The sequence below is a fragment of the Triturus cristatus genome, chromosome 1_2 (genome assembly GCF_964204655.1).
Source record: "Triturus cristatus chromosome 1_2, aTriCri1.1, whole genome shotgun sequence".
In the NCBI taxonomy this organism is placed as follows: Eukaryota; Metazoa; Chordata; class Amphibia; order Caudata; family Salamandridae; genus Triturus; species Triturus cristatus.
Window position 1 is genome coordinate 258,560,609 of NC_140580.1, and position 17,762 is coordinate 258,578,370.

Sequence of the window (17,762 nt, forward strand, 5' to 3'; positions counted from 1 at the left end):
GGACGACGCGGTCAGTCCACATCCACCCCGGCAGCATCCGCCTCAAAGCCTTCCTAGTCCGAGCTTTCAGGCCCATTCCACGTCAGTGGGCGGCAGAGTTCGCCATCACCTGCTCCACTGGCGTTCCATCACGTTGGACAGGTGGGTGCTGCAAATCGTCCGAAGGGGCTACTCCCTCCCCTTCGAGACGACCCCTCCAGCCATGCCACCGAAGCACCACCGTATCTCGGGGGATCATTTGAATCTTCTCCACGAGGAAGTTTCGGCCCTCTTGGCCAAGGGGGCCGTCGAGCGCGTTCCGAGCCCAGAAGTAGGTCGTGGTTGTTATTCCCACTACTTTCTGGTTCCCAAGAAGGGCAAAGTGGGCCTACGCCCTATCTTGGACCTCCGGAACGTCAATGCCTTCCTCCGGAAGGAACGGTTCAAAATGTTGACTTTGGCTCAGGTTCTAGCTGCCCTAGACCCTGGAGACTGGATGGTAGCGTTGGACTTGCAGGACGCATATTTCCACATCCCCGTCCTGCCGGCCCACCGGCGTTACCTGCGGTTCACGGTGGGTCAGGAGCACTTTTAGTTCACCGTGCTCCCCTTCGGCCTTACCAGTGCCCCTCGGGTGTTCACAAAAGTGATGGCGGTGGTCGCAGCTCATCTGCGCAGATCAGGGGTTCCAGTCTTCCCCTATCTCGACGACTGGTTGTTGAAGGCGGGCTCGCCCCAGACAGTCGTCTCCCACCTCCAGACTATGGCGGATCTCCTGCATTTGCTAGGGTTTTCCATCAACGTGCCGAAGTCACACCTGAGCCCCTCTCAGAAGCTCCTCTTCATTGGAGCGGTTCTCGATTCGGCGCAGTTCCGTGTCCATCCACCGAGCAGCGGGTCCGGGATATACAGGCCCTGATTCCCATCTTTCGGCCTCTATCCTGGGTTTCGGTCAGGCTAGTGTTGCGGCTTCTGGGGCTGATGGCCTCCTGCATCCTACTAGTGCATCACGCCAGGCGGCGCATGCGGGCTCTGCAGTGGGACCTGAAGTTTCAGTGGGCCCAGCATCACGGCAACCTGTCCGACCATGTCTTGATCTCGGAGGGCACTGCACAGCAGTTGCAGTGGTGGCTCACGGACCGCGATTGGGTCACGGGCAAGAGCCTCTCCCTACCCCTACCGGAGCATGTCGTAGTGACGGATGCGTCCCTCCTGGGATGGGGTGGCCATATGGGAGAGGTGGAGATCAGAGGCCTCTGGTCTCCAGCGGAGTCTCGCCTCCACATCAACTTGTTGGAGCTGCGAGCGATCCGGCTTGCACTGAAAGCCTTCCTTCCCTCTGTCCGGGGAAGTGTCGTGCAGGTGTTCACGGACAACACCACCGCCATGTGGTATTGCAACAAACAGGGCGGGGTGGGGTCGTGGACCCTTTGTCAGGAGGCTCTGCACCTCTGGACATGGCTGGAACACCAGGGCGTCACCCTGGTGGTTCAACATCTGGCGGGCTCTCTGAACGCCAGAGCAGACGAACTCAGCCGCCGGTGCAAGATGGATCACGAATGGCGTCTGAACTCCGAGGTGGCGCAAGGTCTCTTTCAGCAGTGGGGCGAGCCTTGGTTAGATCTATTCGCCACTGACGAGAACGCGCAATGTCAGCAGTTCTGCGCATTCAAATTTCCAAGGCGGCACTCGCTCGGCGACGCTTTTCGTCGCGAGTGGAGTTGCGGTCTGTTGTACGCCTTTCCGCCTATACCACTTCTGCCCAGAGTGCTGAAGAAGATCAAGCGCGACCGGGCCCAAGTCATCTTGGTGGCTCCGGATTGGGCACGAAGGTACTGGTATCCCGAGCTACTCTGTATGTTGACCGATCCTCCGATACGTCTGCCCCTTCGGGAGGATCTTCTGTCGCAGCAGCAGGGGACGGTCCTCCACCCGAACCTGTCCAGCCTCCACCTCCATGCGTGGAGATTGAGCGGCAGCAGTTGATGCCATTTGACTTGCCTCCTGAAGTCTGTGATATCATTCTGGCAGCCAGGCGTCCCTCCACAAAGACGGTATACGCCTGCCGGTGGAACAAATTTGTCGTATGGTGCACAGCAAAGGCTGTGGATCCCCTCTCCGCCCCTCTTTCTGAGGTTCTCCTCTTTCTTATTTCTTTGGCCCGGCAGGGCTCTGCCCTGGGCACCTTGAAAGGTTATCTTGCTGCTCTCTCTGCCTTCTTATGGCTTCCAGATCAGCCCTCTCTTTTCAAGTCCCCGGTAGTGTCACGCTTTCTAAAAGGCATTACTCACACGTTCCCTCCTGTCCCTTTCGTAATGCCTCAGTGGGACTTGAATCTTGTCTTGACATTCCTGATGTGCGCTCCCTTTGAGCCTCTTCACAATTGTCGTCTTCGTCTTCTCACTCTTAAGACTGCTTTCCTGGTAGCCATCACCTCGGCTAGACGGGTGAGTGAGCTCCAGGCTCTATCGTCCAAGCCTCCTTTTCTATCTGTTCATCCGGACAAGGTTGTCCTTCGGCCTCGTCCTTCCTTTCTACCTAAAGTGGTGACCCCCTTTCATCTTGGGCAATCTGTCACCTTGCCCACCTTCTTTCTGCCTCCGCATCCTTCCAAAGAGGAAGAGCGGCTCCACCGTCTGGACCCAAAACGTGCGCTCTCCTTTTATTTGGACCGCACTAAACAGTTCCGAGTGGACGACCAGCTTTTCGTTGGCTACGTGGGTACAAAGAAGGGAAAAGCTGTACACAAACGTACCATCTCCCGGTGGGTCGTTTTGTGTATAAAAATCTGTTATTCCTTGGCAAAAAAGGAACCGCCTGTTGGGCTGCGCGCCCATTCTACTCGGGCCACAGCGGCTACTACTGCTTTGGGACGGGGAGTCCCTTTGCAGGACATCTGTCAGGCGGCAACGTGGGCTTCGCTGCACACGTTTGCCAGGCATTATTGCCTAGACAGCCAAGTCCGGAGGGATGGCTTCTTTGGCCGTTCTGTCCTCCAGGACTTTCTGGTGTGATCTTGGTTTGCAGACCCACCACCGGGGTTGGTATTGCTTGGGTATCTATTCTAAGGTGAGGAATCTAACAAACGTGTTTCTTTCAGATGAACAAGTTACTTACCTTCGGTAACGATGTATCTGTAAGAAACATTAGTTAGTTAGATTCCTCACTGACCCACCCATCCTCCCCGTTCTGCGAACTGACATCTAGGGTTAAGGCTATCCCTTTCAGGGCCCTAGAATTTTTTGGCACCAGTGTCGGTCTCTTGCATGGCTCTGCGTTCCTGGCGCGGATGGCTATGTACAAGAACTGACGTCAGCGCGCGAGGGCGGCGTCTAAGTACTCCGACGACGTCATTCCGGCGCACGACGCCGACGACGGACGCGGAGCCACAGACGACGCCTAGCGATGCGCAAGGGGTATTGCTGACGAAAAATCTTCCGGATCCAGTCTGACGCCTGGGGATATTCTAAGGTGAGGAATCTAACTAATGTTTCTTACAGATACATCGTTACCGAAGGTAAGTAACTTGTTCTTCACATCCAGTTCGAGGGGGACCGTATCCGCAAACAATGTCCATTTATAATAAACAACACATGGACGGATAGCCAAGGCAGATATACCGCACTTGCGGGGACATGGGAGGGGAAACCCATTAATGTGCTCTCACTTTATGTACCCCCGGCACTGAAAAGCACCACGCTGACTGACTTGGGTAAACTTCTCCTCGACGTCCCTGATGGTATCCTGGTGCTAGGGGGCGACTTTAACCTGACCATGAATGGCACTGTGGACCGACGCCCCCCTCGACCAGATCCACAAGACACCTCACCCCTGATGGACTTTCTCTTGGCCTTTGGCCTTGTTGATATTTGGGGCCATTATAATCCCTTGAAGCGGAATTTTACCTTCCACTCCGGCGCCTATGGCAGCCAATCCAGAATTGATTACTTATTCACCCACACACATGATCTCTCGCCTTTCAACTACGCTAAATTCCTAGCACGCGGTATTTCTGATCACTCCCCTGTCCTGACCAGGTTAACTCCACCCCAGAACTGTAGCCGTCTCACCCTGTCCAAAACTCCATGGAATCTGAAAATTCGGCATGTCCAGAAGGCTCTTCTGAAAAAAGTGGATCACTACTTCGCTGAAAACACAAACATAATTCAGTCCAGTCAGGTTTTTGGGGAGCCTTTGCGGCGGTCATTAAGGGTCAGACATTATCATTGATGGCAGGGCATAAGAAGGAGCTGAGGGCACGCCTGGAGTCTCTGGAGCATGAGATTCGTGACCTGGAGGACGAGGTAGCGACCATTGATGATGAGCAACTAACCCACACTTTGTGTCAAACGACAGGACTACCGACAGTTAGCGACGGAGACAGCTAAGTAGACATAAAATCTATGAGTTGGGCGACAACACCGGAAAACTACTTGCGTGGTTGGAGACGTGAGAGAATGTACAGAGATGGGTGCACCTTATCAAAAGCGATACAGGAACAATAGTGAACGATCCTCAACAAATTGCAGAGGTCTCTGCCTCCCATTTTGCTTCCATATACTCTTCCACCACCTGTACTACTCTACAGGACTCTAGGGACCTTTTGGCCACTATCGCGGTCGTTACTCTCGCCCCAGAAGACTGCGAAGCCTTCGAAGGTAACCTAACCGAAGAGGAAAGAGCGACTGCTATCCACGGAATTAATTCAGGTAAAGCCATAGGCCCAAATGGGCTCCCAATGGAACTGTTTAAATTAGTGACTTCAAGATAACACCCACTCTTCGTGCCCTGTAGTTAGAGAGTTTCCACACCGGGCCCTACCCCAAGATTTAATGTTCGCCTCAGTGGCCGTCATCCACAAACATAGCAAACCAGCGACGAGTTGTGACTCTTATCGCCCAAATTCTCTTTTAACGGCTGAGGTTAAGATCCTCGCCAAGGTTTTAGCTAACTGTTTGATTCCTGTTATCTGTAAACTCATGCACCCAGATCAATCAGGCTTTGTGCCAGGCCGCAACACAGCCCTCAATCTCAGATGGCTGCATGGAGCAATGGGGAGAATTCCTACTATCCAGGAAGATGCTGCCCTGCTGTCCCTAAACGCTAAAATGGCGTTCGACACCATTGAGTGGCCTTACCTATTTGCCCTCCTCGAACGTTTGGGGTTTGGCCCACACTTTATAAAATGGGTCAGATTATTGTAGGCCCCACTGCCCAAGTGGTGGTTAATCAACATACCTCCCGAAAATTCTGACTAGAAAGGGGGACCAGACAGGTTTGCCCCCTGTCGCCCCTCATCTTCGCCCTAATATTGGAACCTCTGGCGACCTGGTTTAGGAGGGACCCCATGATCAGGGGCTTGAAGTGGACAGACTAACATGAAGATAGAATTTCTCTCTATGCTGACAGTATTCTTTTATACTTAGCAGCACCATTTATATCGATTCACAAGATCCTCCATATCTTTGCTATATTCAGTGCCCACTTGGGTATACACATCTGTGCTTTTCATGCTTCTGGATTCGGTACCACGGATGCCAAGGGACACTAATATCGTGGTGGCCACTGATGGGTTCCACTACCTTGGTATTTACATTACACTAGACCCCGCCCAATTATATGACCGCAATCTTAAGGCCCCATTGACGAGACTTCACAATGACGTGCTCCATTGGTGGCCACTGCCCCTTACTTTGCTCAGTAGGGCGGCATTGTTTAAAATGCTGGTGCTGCCTCGATTCTTATACGCACTACAGAACACCCCCTACAGGGTCCCAGACACCTGTTTTGTTAGTGTGGAGAGCGAAGTCAGAAATCTTTTTCGGGGTGGGAAAAATTCACGCATTGCAGCACACAAATTGACCAGGGATTGGTACAATGGCGGAATCACGTTGACTGACTTAAAACAATATTATTTGGCTGCCCAACTTGCGGTGGTTAATCAGTGGGTCTTTTCCCCTCCGTCTGAACTGGCATACCACACAGATAAATAGATGATGCCTATGGAGGCACAATGAGATGATCCCATTCTGTGAGCTACAAGCAGCATACCAACTGGCAGGGTCAGAGACGTTCCGTTACCTAGTAATCCGTCATGCACTGACCTCCATTATGGCTAGTGGTGAGACTGTACCTGAGGCATCCCTTCTAGAAGACCGACTCTTAACAGACCCCCTGACATGCAAGGCGATATCACTTATATACCGCAAACTAATAAATAACAAGCCTGACCCATTGGTGCATCTCCGACAGTTGTGGGAATCGGACTTAGGGTATCTAGAAGACGATGATTGGCAAGAAGCCCTCTCCTCCCCCAAAGAAGTTGCAATTCCAATGTGACTACGACTGATTCAACTCAAGATCCTACATAGAGTCTATTAAGTGGCACATACACTGGTTAAGTGGGACGTCGGCCAGATCCGGGATGCCTTAGAGGGTGCACGACTGAGGGTACCTTTTTCCACACGGTATGGGAGTGTCCACTCCTTCAGTCATACTGGGTGAAAATTGTCACCACGCTTACGAGGGTATGCGGGAAAACTATTACTCACTCCCCGCGACTTTGTTTATTGAACATGTGGGAGGCTACTGGCTTGACTCACACTGAGCGCTCATGGGCTTCATTGGGGTTGGTCTTAGCTAAGAGGAATATCGCCCAGGTGTGGGGGACCGGAGACCTACCTAAATACCAGAAGTGGGCTAATGATGTGGACAATGCGATGATCGCAGAGAAAGACGTATTTGAGCCCAGGGGTTTTCTCTCGAAATGGAACCATAAGTGGGCTAAATGGAATATGTCATGTGGTGAAATATGTGTGTCTTCATCAGTTGAACTGCGCAGGACAGATTTGGACATTGATCTCCTTCCCCCCTAATCCCATATGTCGCAACTGTTTATTTGATGCATGGTTCTATACTTTTATGTCATTGGAAATTCTTGCTATGTGGCTGTGGCCGCCCACATCTCTATCCCAACTGTTTAATAAAAAAAATACAAAAGCTGACATCAGCGCGCCGGGAGGGACTTATATGGCTCCACTGATGTCATATCTGTGGACAATGTCAGGACGGAGCCATGCAACGCCGTCCCCCGGCACGCAGAGGTACTGCTGAAAAATCTCCGGATCCAGTCTGGTGCCTTGAGGATATTCTAAGTTAAGGAATCTGCGGCTAGACTGTGTCTCTACCAGATGCATCGTTACCGAAGGTAAGTAACTTGTTCATTAATGCACAAAGGGATGTAGCACAGCTGTCAGCAGCGCAAATTAGCATCTGTAGACTGAATACATATGCAAGGTACCTGTTACAGTCTGAGTATATTTTGAGAATATGCTTTTGATTGTCTACAGAGGTACTGGATTTGTTTTTCGTAAGTCTCTAACGCTTGGCATGAATAACTGTAACCATCATTTCCTAAATTTTTTAGCATGAAGGTTTGAAAGTTAAGAATTGCCCAAAATGTGAAGAATCTGACACCCCCGACATAGCTCCAGGAGATGGAGGCAGTCAGCTAATTTGAATATTGTTGGACTAAGGATAGTGGGAGCCAGCATTGCTTTAATAAGGTATGTCCAGAATTCTATGCTTTCGTGGGATAATATGATTGCATGCTCCTTCCAGTTTCAATGACATCCTTACATCCTTTTTATTTTCCCTTTATGGTTGTTTTTCATTGATGAATAGTTATTTTTATTGATGTCTGTGGGGTTTATCAAGTTTTTGTTGCATTTGAATAGACATGCAAAGTGCTGAAACAATGTATTGACCTTTCTCTGATAAAAAAAAATACAAATTCAACTGACTCGCAATAACTTTGTAGACAAGTATTACATTTGTGGACCCAAGCGAGAGCTCTCAATTATGACAAGGCACAATACGCTCTACTCTGCCTTAAGCTACAATATTATGCTATGGTTAATAAAGCAGGAAACTTATTTACAGCCCATCAAAACATGAAAATGACACCTAAAAGAGTTTAGAGAGTGGCAGACTTGACCAAATAGTGGGAGAAAATGGGGTAATATGCAACACTTATAGAGGGCTTTATGCTTCTTTGTATAAGAGGGAGCCTACAGTTGTAGGAAACGTAGATATATATCGCCAGGAACATACACAACCACCCATTCCATCTTCTTGTATAGACAAACTAGAAGATTCCATTAGGACAGAGGAAGTGATAAGTGTTCAACACAGACTAAAACTAGGCGAGGCACCGGGAACCGGCTGGTTTCACAGAATATTTAACAATTTTATTTATCATTGGCACCTACCCTCATAGGTGAAACAGTGGACTTAATGAGGGACGCAGCTATAGTGGTAATACAAGGAAAGGATCCCACATTGTGCGCCTCATAGAAGTCGATATCACTATTAACTATAGATGCCAAACTATTTACAAGCATTCTAGCTACATGACTTAAACAACTGATGACAGGCTGGATCTGTGCAGTTCAATCTGCTTTGATCTCAAAAAGACAATGTGGAGATAACACAAAAAAATGTATACATATAATAGAAAATGACCAAAGTAGGCGAAAGTATATGTTTTCTTTCTATCTTTAGACACTGAAAAAGAGTTTGATAGCGTTGAATATGAAAGCAGAGGGCCTTGCAGAATCTGAGTTTTGAAGCTCATTTCTCAAATTGGATCCTGGGGGTTGAGGGGCTACAATCACTAAGGGTCTTCATACGAGTCAGTGGGACTGCTTCAGTGCCAATTGGCCATCGAGAGGAGCACTAGACAGGGGTGTCCTCTTTTCCCACTTTTATTTGCGCTTACCCTTGAGCCACAAGCCATTGCAATTAGAAATAGACATTATGGTGATGATTACCAATCCAGGTCAATACATAGGTCCACTGCTAGAACAGTTATAGACATTTAGAAAACTATTATGGTCCAAAATTAACATAAGGAAATATGAGGTGCTCCTTCTTTATCCCCACCAACTCAAATGCAAGAACTAGGGTAGCTCTTGCTAATTAAAGTAGCCAAAACAGCAATCTCCTATTTGCAAATCAAATGATGTCCCTTGAGTGCTCAAATAGTGTCCTTCAATTACTCCTCACTACTTAAAGAAATAAAATCTGATCATGGGAGATGGTATATTCAACACTTTTCCTGGAAAGATCATTATTATCAAAGTTAATATTCTCCAAGAATATTATATTTGTTATAAACGCTGCTGATAAAAGCCCCAAAATAAATTATTACGCAAATGCTGTCAGCTGCAAATAAGCTACATGTGGTTGGGCAAGAAACCAAGACTAACAGCAAAGCCAACATATAGGTCACTCCAACATGGTGGCCTTTCAGTTCCACATATACATACTTATCAACTTAGCCACCCTACTGAAATATCTAGTGGAATGGAGGGAAAACAGAAACAGCCAAACAATGGTGTAGCATAGAGTACCTGATAGCAACTGTACCAACATGGCAAATACCATGGCTGGCCTGGAATCATAGAAGCTGGAGCCTCTACTCCTCTCCAATCATGTGTGTGACACTAGAAGCATTAGATGGGGTGGCAACTATGAGAGGTCTTACCTCGTTCCTCTCTTTGTTCACACCTATCTGATTCAATCCAGATTTTCACCCGGCCTTGAGCAAGCAGGCGTTCATGAAGTGGCGGGACAATAGGAGTGTCATGGTAGGTTCTTGCTTCAAAAACAGGAAAATGTAATTGTTTGAAGACCTAAAACGATAATACCACCTCCCAGAACATTAGTGTATCTGATGGAGACATGTAGCTGCAGATTCCTTCCAGGCATCAGGCTGGATCCGGCAGATTTTTCTCAGCAGGTAGGTGGTGTCGGTCGACTCCACGTGACGCCGTAGGAGTAGAGTTCGTTGCCATGATGTCTATATAGGCGCCACCTCGGCACACTGACATCAGTTATTTTCTTTCCACGCCAGCCAGCACAGGTCCGTCGAAGAGATCTACCCCCTTTTTGTTTTTACTTTTTGTCTAGTTTTTTTCGGTTTGTAGGATGTCCAAAAAGACCTTGGGGTTTAAACTGTGCAGCGCCTGTCACTGCGCCATCTCTGTTACAGACCCCTACCTAGTGTGCCTGGAGTGCGACCACAAGCCAAAGTCGTGCTCCAACTGCCGGGCCATGGCGCCGAAAGCTTTGAGGGAGCGGTCCCTGAAGCTGGTTGTGGCCCGGCGTCAGACGCCTCGGAGACATTCTTGGAGATCTCATTCCTGCTCCCAGTCTCAGTCCAGAGGAAGGTCCGAGCGCTGCCCCGGTGGATCCAACTCTTCGCCCTCCCATTCAAAACCTTCGAAGACAGGTAAGAAGCACCATAAAAAACACAAGAAGTCGAAGCATGCTTCGAATTCACCCTGTCCGTCACCCGACGAGACCGTGGAGACTTGGCGTTCGTGGCCCTGCCCCACGGAGCGGGTGCCTGTGTCGGCTCTGCATTTCCCTTCTTTTCCTAGGCTGGTAAGGACCCGCGCCCAGTTAAAACAGTTTTACGATGCCATGTGTGCTATATTTGGGCCGCCTGACCCAGCCGGCATGCCTTCGGGCCGCGCAGGATCAGCGGAAGGAGCTTCTCTGGGTTCCGCACCGTCTGCTCTGGCACTCAGGGCTTCTCATGGATCCATTCCCAGATCCAGACTGGTGCCTGTTGCACCCAATCGACCTTCCCAACATTGTGTCCAACGCCAAGACTCTCGACGTCGCCAGCCCCACCCCCATCCTAATTCTGAACTACATGGAGCCGGCTGAGCGTCCACTAACACTGAGACCAGCGCAGATTGAACCCTTAGACTCTGTCGTATCCTCAGCCTTATTCCGAGGGGCTAGGATTGGATGAGGATTGGGAGGGGCAACAGAACCCCTTAGAAGTCCCACTTTATACACAAGAATTTGACTTGCTTGAGGAACTGGTTGATGCCAGTGGCTTGGATACCTTTCCAGAGCCTGGCATGTTTTCTCCTCCTAACCTGGCTACAGAGGAAGGAGCTTCCTTCGCTATGGTGGTGGGTAGGGCTGTGGAAGTCTTGGACCTGTATCTTCCTGCAGCCTGGTGTCTCCACTTCGGAGCCCTTGTTGCCATTTAATTAGGCCTTAACTGACGTTCTTCTGGGCACATGGTCCAAGCCCAGCATAGGGGCTCCTGTGAATAGAACCATTGCCCTGCACTGGGCTACCCAGTTTTCCTCTCACCCGACTGACCCCCGACAGTTCAGTGGTCCAAGCCTCTACTTTCCGTGGCGTGTTCCTTTCTGCAATCTAAAAGGCTGGATAGCTTTGGCAGGAAAATCTTCTCTTCCACCAGCCTAGCATTGCAGTCGATAAACACTGCATGCTCCTTGGGTCGTTACTCCCATTCGCTATGGGAGACGGCTGCACAAGTGCTGCCACAAGTCCCAGAGGAGGCCCAGGCTGTCCTCTCCCAAGCTGTTGTAGACGGGAGAGAAGCAGCAAAGTTTACCATACGCTGTGGCCTTGACACAACAGACTCACTGGGCGAGCGATTTACTTGATAATGGCAGTTAGGCGCCATGCCTAGCTAAGAACATCTGGCTTCTCTGGGGATGTTCAAGCCAACCATATGGACATTCCCGTTGATGGCGCTCGTCTCTTCGAAGACAGGGAAGACACGGCGCTAGAGCGTTTCAAGAAGTCGCGGGCTACAGCCAAGTCCTTGGGCCTCTCAGTATCTTTCCGTCCTGCGTCTGCCTTTCTCTCCTTTTGTGGCTATGGAAAGGGCTTCCAACCGTTCCAGCCATACCCTAGCCAGAGGACTTCAGAAGTTCCACAACCACTGCACAGCTGTGGGTGCGGTTGGCCTTGACCCTGTGGGTGAGGCAGCCAGTAGTCAGGCCAGGCCACAAACCCCACCCCCCCTGCTTCCAAACCTTCCCAGTCCGATCCTCCTAGAATATGGGTGTCCAGTTGGTGGCAGGATATACCATCATCTCCACCACTGGTGGGACATCACTTTGGACAGGTGGGTTTTGCAGATAGTCTGAAGGGGCTATTCCCTCTCCTTCAAAATTACCTCTCCTTCCATGCCTCTAACATACAATCGGCTGACGGAGGATCACCTTGCTTTGCTTTGAGAGGATGTCAAGACTCTCTTGGCCAAAGGAGCTATAGAGAGGATTCCCAGGCCATAAATAGGCTGTGGTTGCTATTCCCGCTATTTCCTGGTTCCCAAAAAGGATGGAGGCCTTCATCCTATCTTCGAGCTCAGAGCCCTCAACTACTTCCTCAGGAAAGAGAAGTTCGAGATGCTCACTCTTGCTCAGGTTCTGTCTGACCTGGACCCGGGAGACTGGATGGTAGCGTTGGACTTGCAGGATGCCTAGTTTCCATATCCCCGTCCTGCCTGCCCATCGCCGCTACCTGCGGTTTTCGGTGGGTCACGAGTACTTTCAGTTTACCGTGCTCCCCTTCGGTCTCACCAGCGCTCCTCGGGTGTTCACCAAGGTGATGGCGGTGGTTGCAGCTCATCTACAGAGATCCGGGATTCCAGTCATCCCCTATCTCAATGACTGGTTGTTGAAGGCGGACTCGCCCCAGACAGCTGTCTCCCACCTCCAGACTACGGCGAACCTCCTGCAATCACTGGGGTTCACAATCAACGTGCCAAAGTCACACCTGACTCCCTCACAGACGCTCCCTTTCATCAGAGCCGTTTTGGACATGGTGCAGCTTCGGGCCTATCCTCCCGAGTGGCGAGTCCAGGATATTCAGGCTATAATACTGCTGTTTGAACATCTATCCTGGATTTTGGTGATATTGACTCTGAGGCTGCTGGACCTCATGGCCTCCTGCATCCTGCTGGTGAATCATGCCAGATGACACATGCGGGCTCTACAGTGGGACCTAACATTCCAGTGGGCCCAGCATCACGGAATTCTCACTGACCTGGTCTAGATCTCGGAGGGACCTGCAGAAGATCTGCAGTGGTGGTTGACACACTGCGATTGGGTCAGGGGCAGACCCCTCTCCCTTCCCCAACCAGATCTCACAGTAGTGACAGGTGTGTCTGGGATGGGGCGAAAAGGTGGAGATCAGAGGACTCTGGTGAAAGCTAGCCTCCACCTCAACTTGTAGGAGCTTCATGTGATCCAGTTGACACTGAAAGCCTTCTTTCCATCTCTCAAGAGGAGGCTAGTTCAGGTGTTCACAGACAACACTACTGCCATGTGGTACTGCAACAAACAAGGCAGGGTGGGGTCATGGACCCTTTGTCAGGAGGCCATGCGTCGCTGGACTTGGCTGGAACAACAGGGCATATCTCTGATGGTTCAACACCTGTCCGGTTCCCTAAACGCCAGGGCGGATGAACTCAGTTCTCGCTGCCTAGCGGATCACAAATTGCATCTAGCAGATCACGAATTGCGTCTCCATCCAGAGGTGGCGCAAGGACTCTTACAGCGGTGGGGAGAGCCTTGGTTAGATCTGTTCACCTCCGTCAGGAACGCATAATGTCAACAGTTTAGCGCATTGGAGTTTCCAAGGCGGCTCTCACTCGGCTACGCTTTGCATTTCGAGTGGTGCTCAGGCCTCCTGTACACCTTTCTGCCCATACCACTCCTGTTGAGAGTGCTCAAGAAGATCAGAAGCAACCGGGCCCAAGTCATTCTTGTGACTCTGAACTGGGCATGGAGTGTTTGGTATCCCGAGCTTCTGCAGATGAGATCCGATCCTCCGATCAGGCTGCTCCTTCGGGAGGATCTTTTGTCGGAGCAGCAGGGGAGGGCCCTCCACCCAAACCGGTCAACCCTCCACCTCCTTACATGGAGATTGAGCAGCAACAGTTGAAAGCATTTGGCCTTCTTCCTGAAGTATGTGAAGTTATTCTAGCAGGCAGGCATCCCTCCACTAAGTTTTGTTTGTAAATATTATATGGAACGGTCTGTTGAGCCCCTGTCTGCCTACCTATCTGACATTCTTCTTTCTATTCTATCTCTTACCCAGCAAGGCTCTGCTCTGGGAACTCTGAAGGGTTACCTTTGGGCCTTTTCTGCCTTTCAGTGGTTGCCAGTTCAATCGTCACTATTCAAGTCTCCTATTGTAAATAGATTCCTGAAGGGGCTTACACATTTGTTTCCCCCCTCACATTTTATTATGCTCCGTTGGGACCTCAGCTTGGTTCTCACTTATCTCATGTGTGCACCATTTGAGCCAGTGCACAATTGCCCCTTCGCATGCTTACTATTAAAACAGCCTTTTTAGTGGCCACAACATCTGCCAGGAGGGTGAGCAAATTGCAGGCTCTTTCTTCTCAGCCTCCTTACCTGACCGTCTTTTCAGACAAGGTAATGCTACGCACTAGGGCTTCTTTTTTGCCGAAAGTGATGACACCTTTCCACCTCGGGCAATCTGTCACCTTGGCCACCTTCTATGCTCCTCCGCTTCCTTTTAAGGAAGAACGTCTTCACCCAAAAGAGCATTATCGTTCTACCTTAACCACACTAGAGAGTTCAGTGTGGATGACCAACTCTTTGTCAGGTACCTTGGAGCAAAGAAGGGATGTGTTGTGCAGAAGAGGACCATCTTGTGATGGGTTATCCTCTGTATTAAAATTTGTTACGCTTTGGCGAAGAAACGGCCTCCCGAAGTCCTCAGGGCGCATTCAACCAGAGCTAATACAGCCTCCACGGCGCTGCAGTGTGGTGTCCCAGTCCTTGACATTTGGTATGCAGCTATGTGGGCATTCCTTCACACATTTGCCAAGCATTATTGACTGGATAATCAGGTCCGTAGGGAAGGCCTCTTCAGCCGCTCGGTCCTACATGACTCTCTGGTTTAACCTTTACAGCAGTCCCTCCTCCGTGGATGGTATTGCTTAGGTATCTGTCCTAAGGTTAGTAATCTGCGGCTAGATGTCTCTATCAGATGTACAAGTTACTTACTTTTGGTAATGCCTTATCTGGTAGAGACATGATCTAGCCGCAGATTTCTTTCCGACCCACCTATCCTCCCTGCACCGCGGATAAGTTCTTCATGTCAGGGCTGTTTCGTTTCAAGGCCCTAGTTCTTTTAACACACCACTGTCCGTTAAATTCATGGCTTCGTGCTTCTGGCGTGGAAAGTCGTGAAAAGTACTGACGTCAGTTCGCCAAGGTGGCACCTATATAGATGATGCGGACGTCCCGACAAACTCGACGCCTACGATGTCACACGGAATCAGCATTTGCCACCTATGGGTGCGCTGGGGTACTACTCAGAAAAATCTTCCAGATCCAGCCTGATGCCTGTAAGTTCAAAGGTAAGGGATCTTCGACTAGATCATGTCTCTACCAGATAAGGCGTTACCAAAGGTAAGCAACTTGTCCTTCTTGTACTTATAAGTAAGGCACAGGGTATTACAATCTGACATGAAAGAAGGGGCTTCTAGATCACTTACTAGAAAGGGATCAAGGAAAGTGACACCAACAAATATTCAATCTCTGCTATTTACAGACTGCTAATGGACAGTCAAAATAAAGATAAGACTCCCACGCATAGGAGATGGAAAGAAGAACTGGGGGGCCTTAACGGATAAGGAGTGGGACAAATTATATATTATAGTGCCCAATCTCAGCCAGAACCTGTAAAATGCGTGTGGCACAATACAAATGACTTCATTATTGCTACTGAACACCACAGAAAATAGCAGATTGGAGCAAAAGGAAGGAGGCGTCGTGCTGGCGAGGTTGTGGGGCCTCAGGTAGATTGACACACCTGCTGTGAAACTGTCCTACGCTTGGAAGATACTGGAATAACATTCGGACAGATTTGCAAGCAGTATATGAATCCCTCATAAAGCGAGATTTTATCGCCCTCTTGTTAGTTTCACCACACCCTGGACAGAGATCTTACTGGTCACTGAAGGTTTAACCGCTCAAAATAGCTTTGACAGTCGCTCTCCAAGTAACACTAGCACGACTCAATCACCTAGAACCTTTGAATCGCTCACTAAGATGTGAAACACCTTAGCTTTAAAAAAAATAACTCAACATATTGCCGGCACCATATTTAATCAAAGGATTACCATGAACTACAATCCATTACCTTAGAATCTAACATTTTATATCAGGTTATCAATCATCCTTGCCGACAAGTATACCATACAAGTGAACAAATTAACGGAGGGGGGATAGAATAAATAGCCGGTGATTGGATCTATGCCACTCTACGCACATTACTGTCTAGGAGTCATTATCTTTCACATCTAGAAACATGTAGATGCAGAGTTTGGTACATAGGAGAGGAGTAGGGGGTGCTTTCACTGGTATTTTGTTCTAGTGGAAACCTCGCTGGTCTCTGGATGTTGAATAGGTATGCGTACCATAAAACCTATAAAAACGATTTGTTACTAAAAGTACATATAAAAAGAAGTACAAATCACATTCATATTAACCTTGCATATTCTCCACAATTGAGGTTAAAGAACACAGGCGTAAGACAGAAAAGTTATATGTTGCACCTGCATTACACCTAATAGTTGTGCAAATCAGGATAGGAGTCATAAATCTCAGGCATGTGCAGGCCTCAGCTTTACTATTTGTTTGAAGGAGTCTCTAAGTCCCATTATCTGTAAAATATAGAAAGAAATGTCTACGGAAATATGCTGGATACTAAAAAAACAAAAAAAACATTGATTTATAAATAATGCCATTAACTTCTACTATTGTTTTTTCCGTTTAACAGGTTTCAGTGAAAGTTGAAGAACCAGATCAAAAGCCTGACGAAAATGGAACGAGTCTTTTGTGAAATTGGAGGACTGTTAAATGATTTGTTATATAATATTGTATAAATTGTAATGATACTATGTTTTAAAGAGAGGCATGTGTGATTTATAATAATATAAATATTTGTTGAATAAAAAAAGATGTACATATCTTTTGAATACCTCGGTCTGCTGTGAAGATTTGTAGGATTCAATTTATTAGACACTTTTTTGAGTTCAAGGTAATTTTTGGTTACTGAGTGAGTTTGGCTCAACAGTGTTGTGAGTGTAAAACTTTAAAATAGAGTAAACTGTATATCTAGTAACATGTATTTAATCATAGAATTTCCTCTCCGAAATAAGTATATATTTATAGAAAGTTGTAGTTTTTGTTTGTCTTACAAATTAAAGCATTTTAATTTACATACAAATGTTAAACACAGTGCTTGATTTTGAAAGAATAGCATTCTGTAAATACATCTCAAGTTTGCCTGCCCTGTCCATACTAGTTGCATGTTTGTTCATTGGATCTGCTCAAATATAACTTAGAACACATTATTTTGAGGATTTAAGAAATTAACAGCAAACTTCCAAATACAGTTGTAGCTAGATGGAAATGTAATGTAAAGAGTTTGCTTAATATTTTTCGGTGGTATCCAATAACAAATGTGCCTTTTGTATTAAAATAAATTATACTATATTTCTGTTTAAATTAGTGGCTCAATTGTTTATACACTTAATATACAATAATTACATTCTTGATAGAGACTTCCAATTGCAGATTCCTCACTTTACAAATATTCCCATTTGTGATACTGAATCAGGAACATTTTGTACTAATTCCCTTACTCGTCAGTAGGTGGTGTTGCGGGGTTCCGCAATGGACACGTCTTACTTCGGATATGGCATCAGGGCCCTAAATATATGCTACCTCCGCACGCTGACATGTCTTTTCTATCTGCTCCTGCCAACTTGGACCCGCAGCATTCAAATCTTGTCATACCTAACAGAGATTCTTGTCCCACAAAAATAAAACACAGTGTGCAACATGTCACCCCCTTAAACAACAGGGCTCAAACCCTGTCATACCTGCAATTGACAG

General features: G+C 48.2%; 1 protein-coding gene across 5 annotated transcripts in view; it reads left to right on the forward strand.

The window, feature by feature from the left end:
* Positions 1-17,372, forward strand: part of CCAR1 (cell division cycle and apoptosis regulator 1) — a 2,209,777-nt gene extending 2,192,405 nt beyond the window's left edge. For all 5 annotated transcript variants that reach the window (XM_085603559.1, XM_085603560.1, XM_085603562.1 and 2 more), the window contains 2 exons: positions 7,406-7,544; positions 16,642-17,372. In XM_085603559.1, coding sequence (XP_085459685.1) covers positions 7,406-7,498 — 93 coding nt within the window. In that variant the 3' untranslated portion in view covers positions 7,499-7,544; positions 16,642-17,372. The remainder of the gene's footprint in view (positions 1-7,405; positions 7,545-16,641) is intronic.
* Positions 17,373-17,762: the final 390 nt, after the last annotated feature.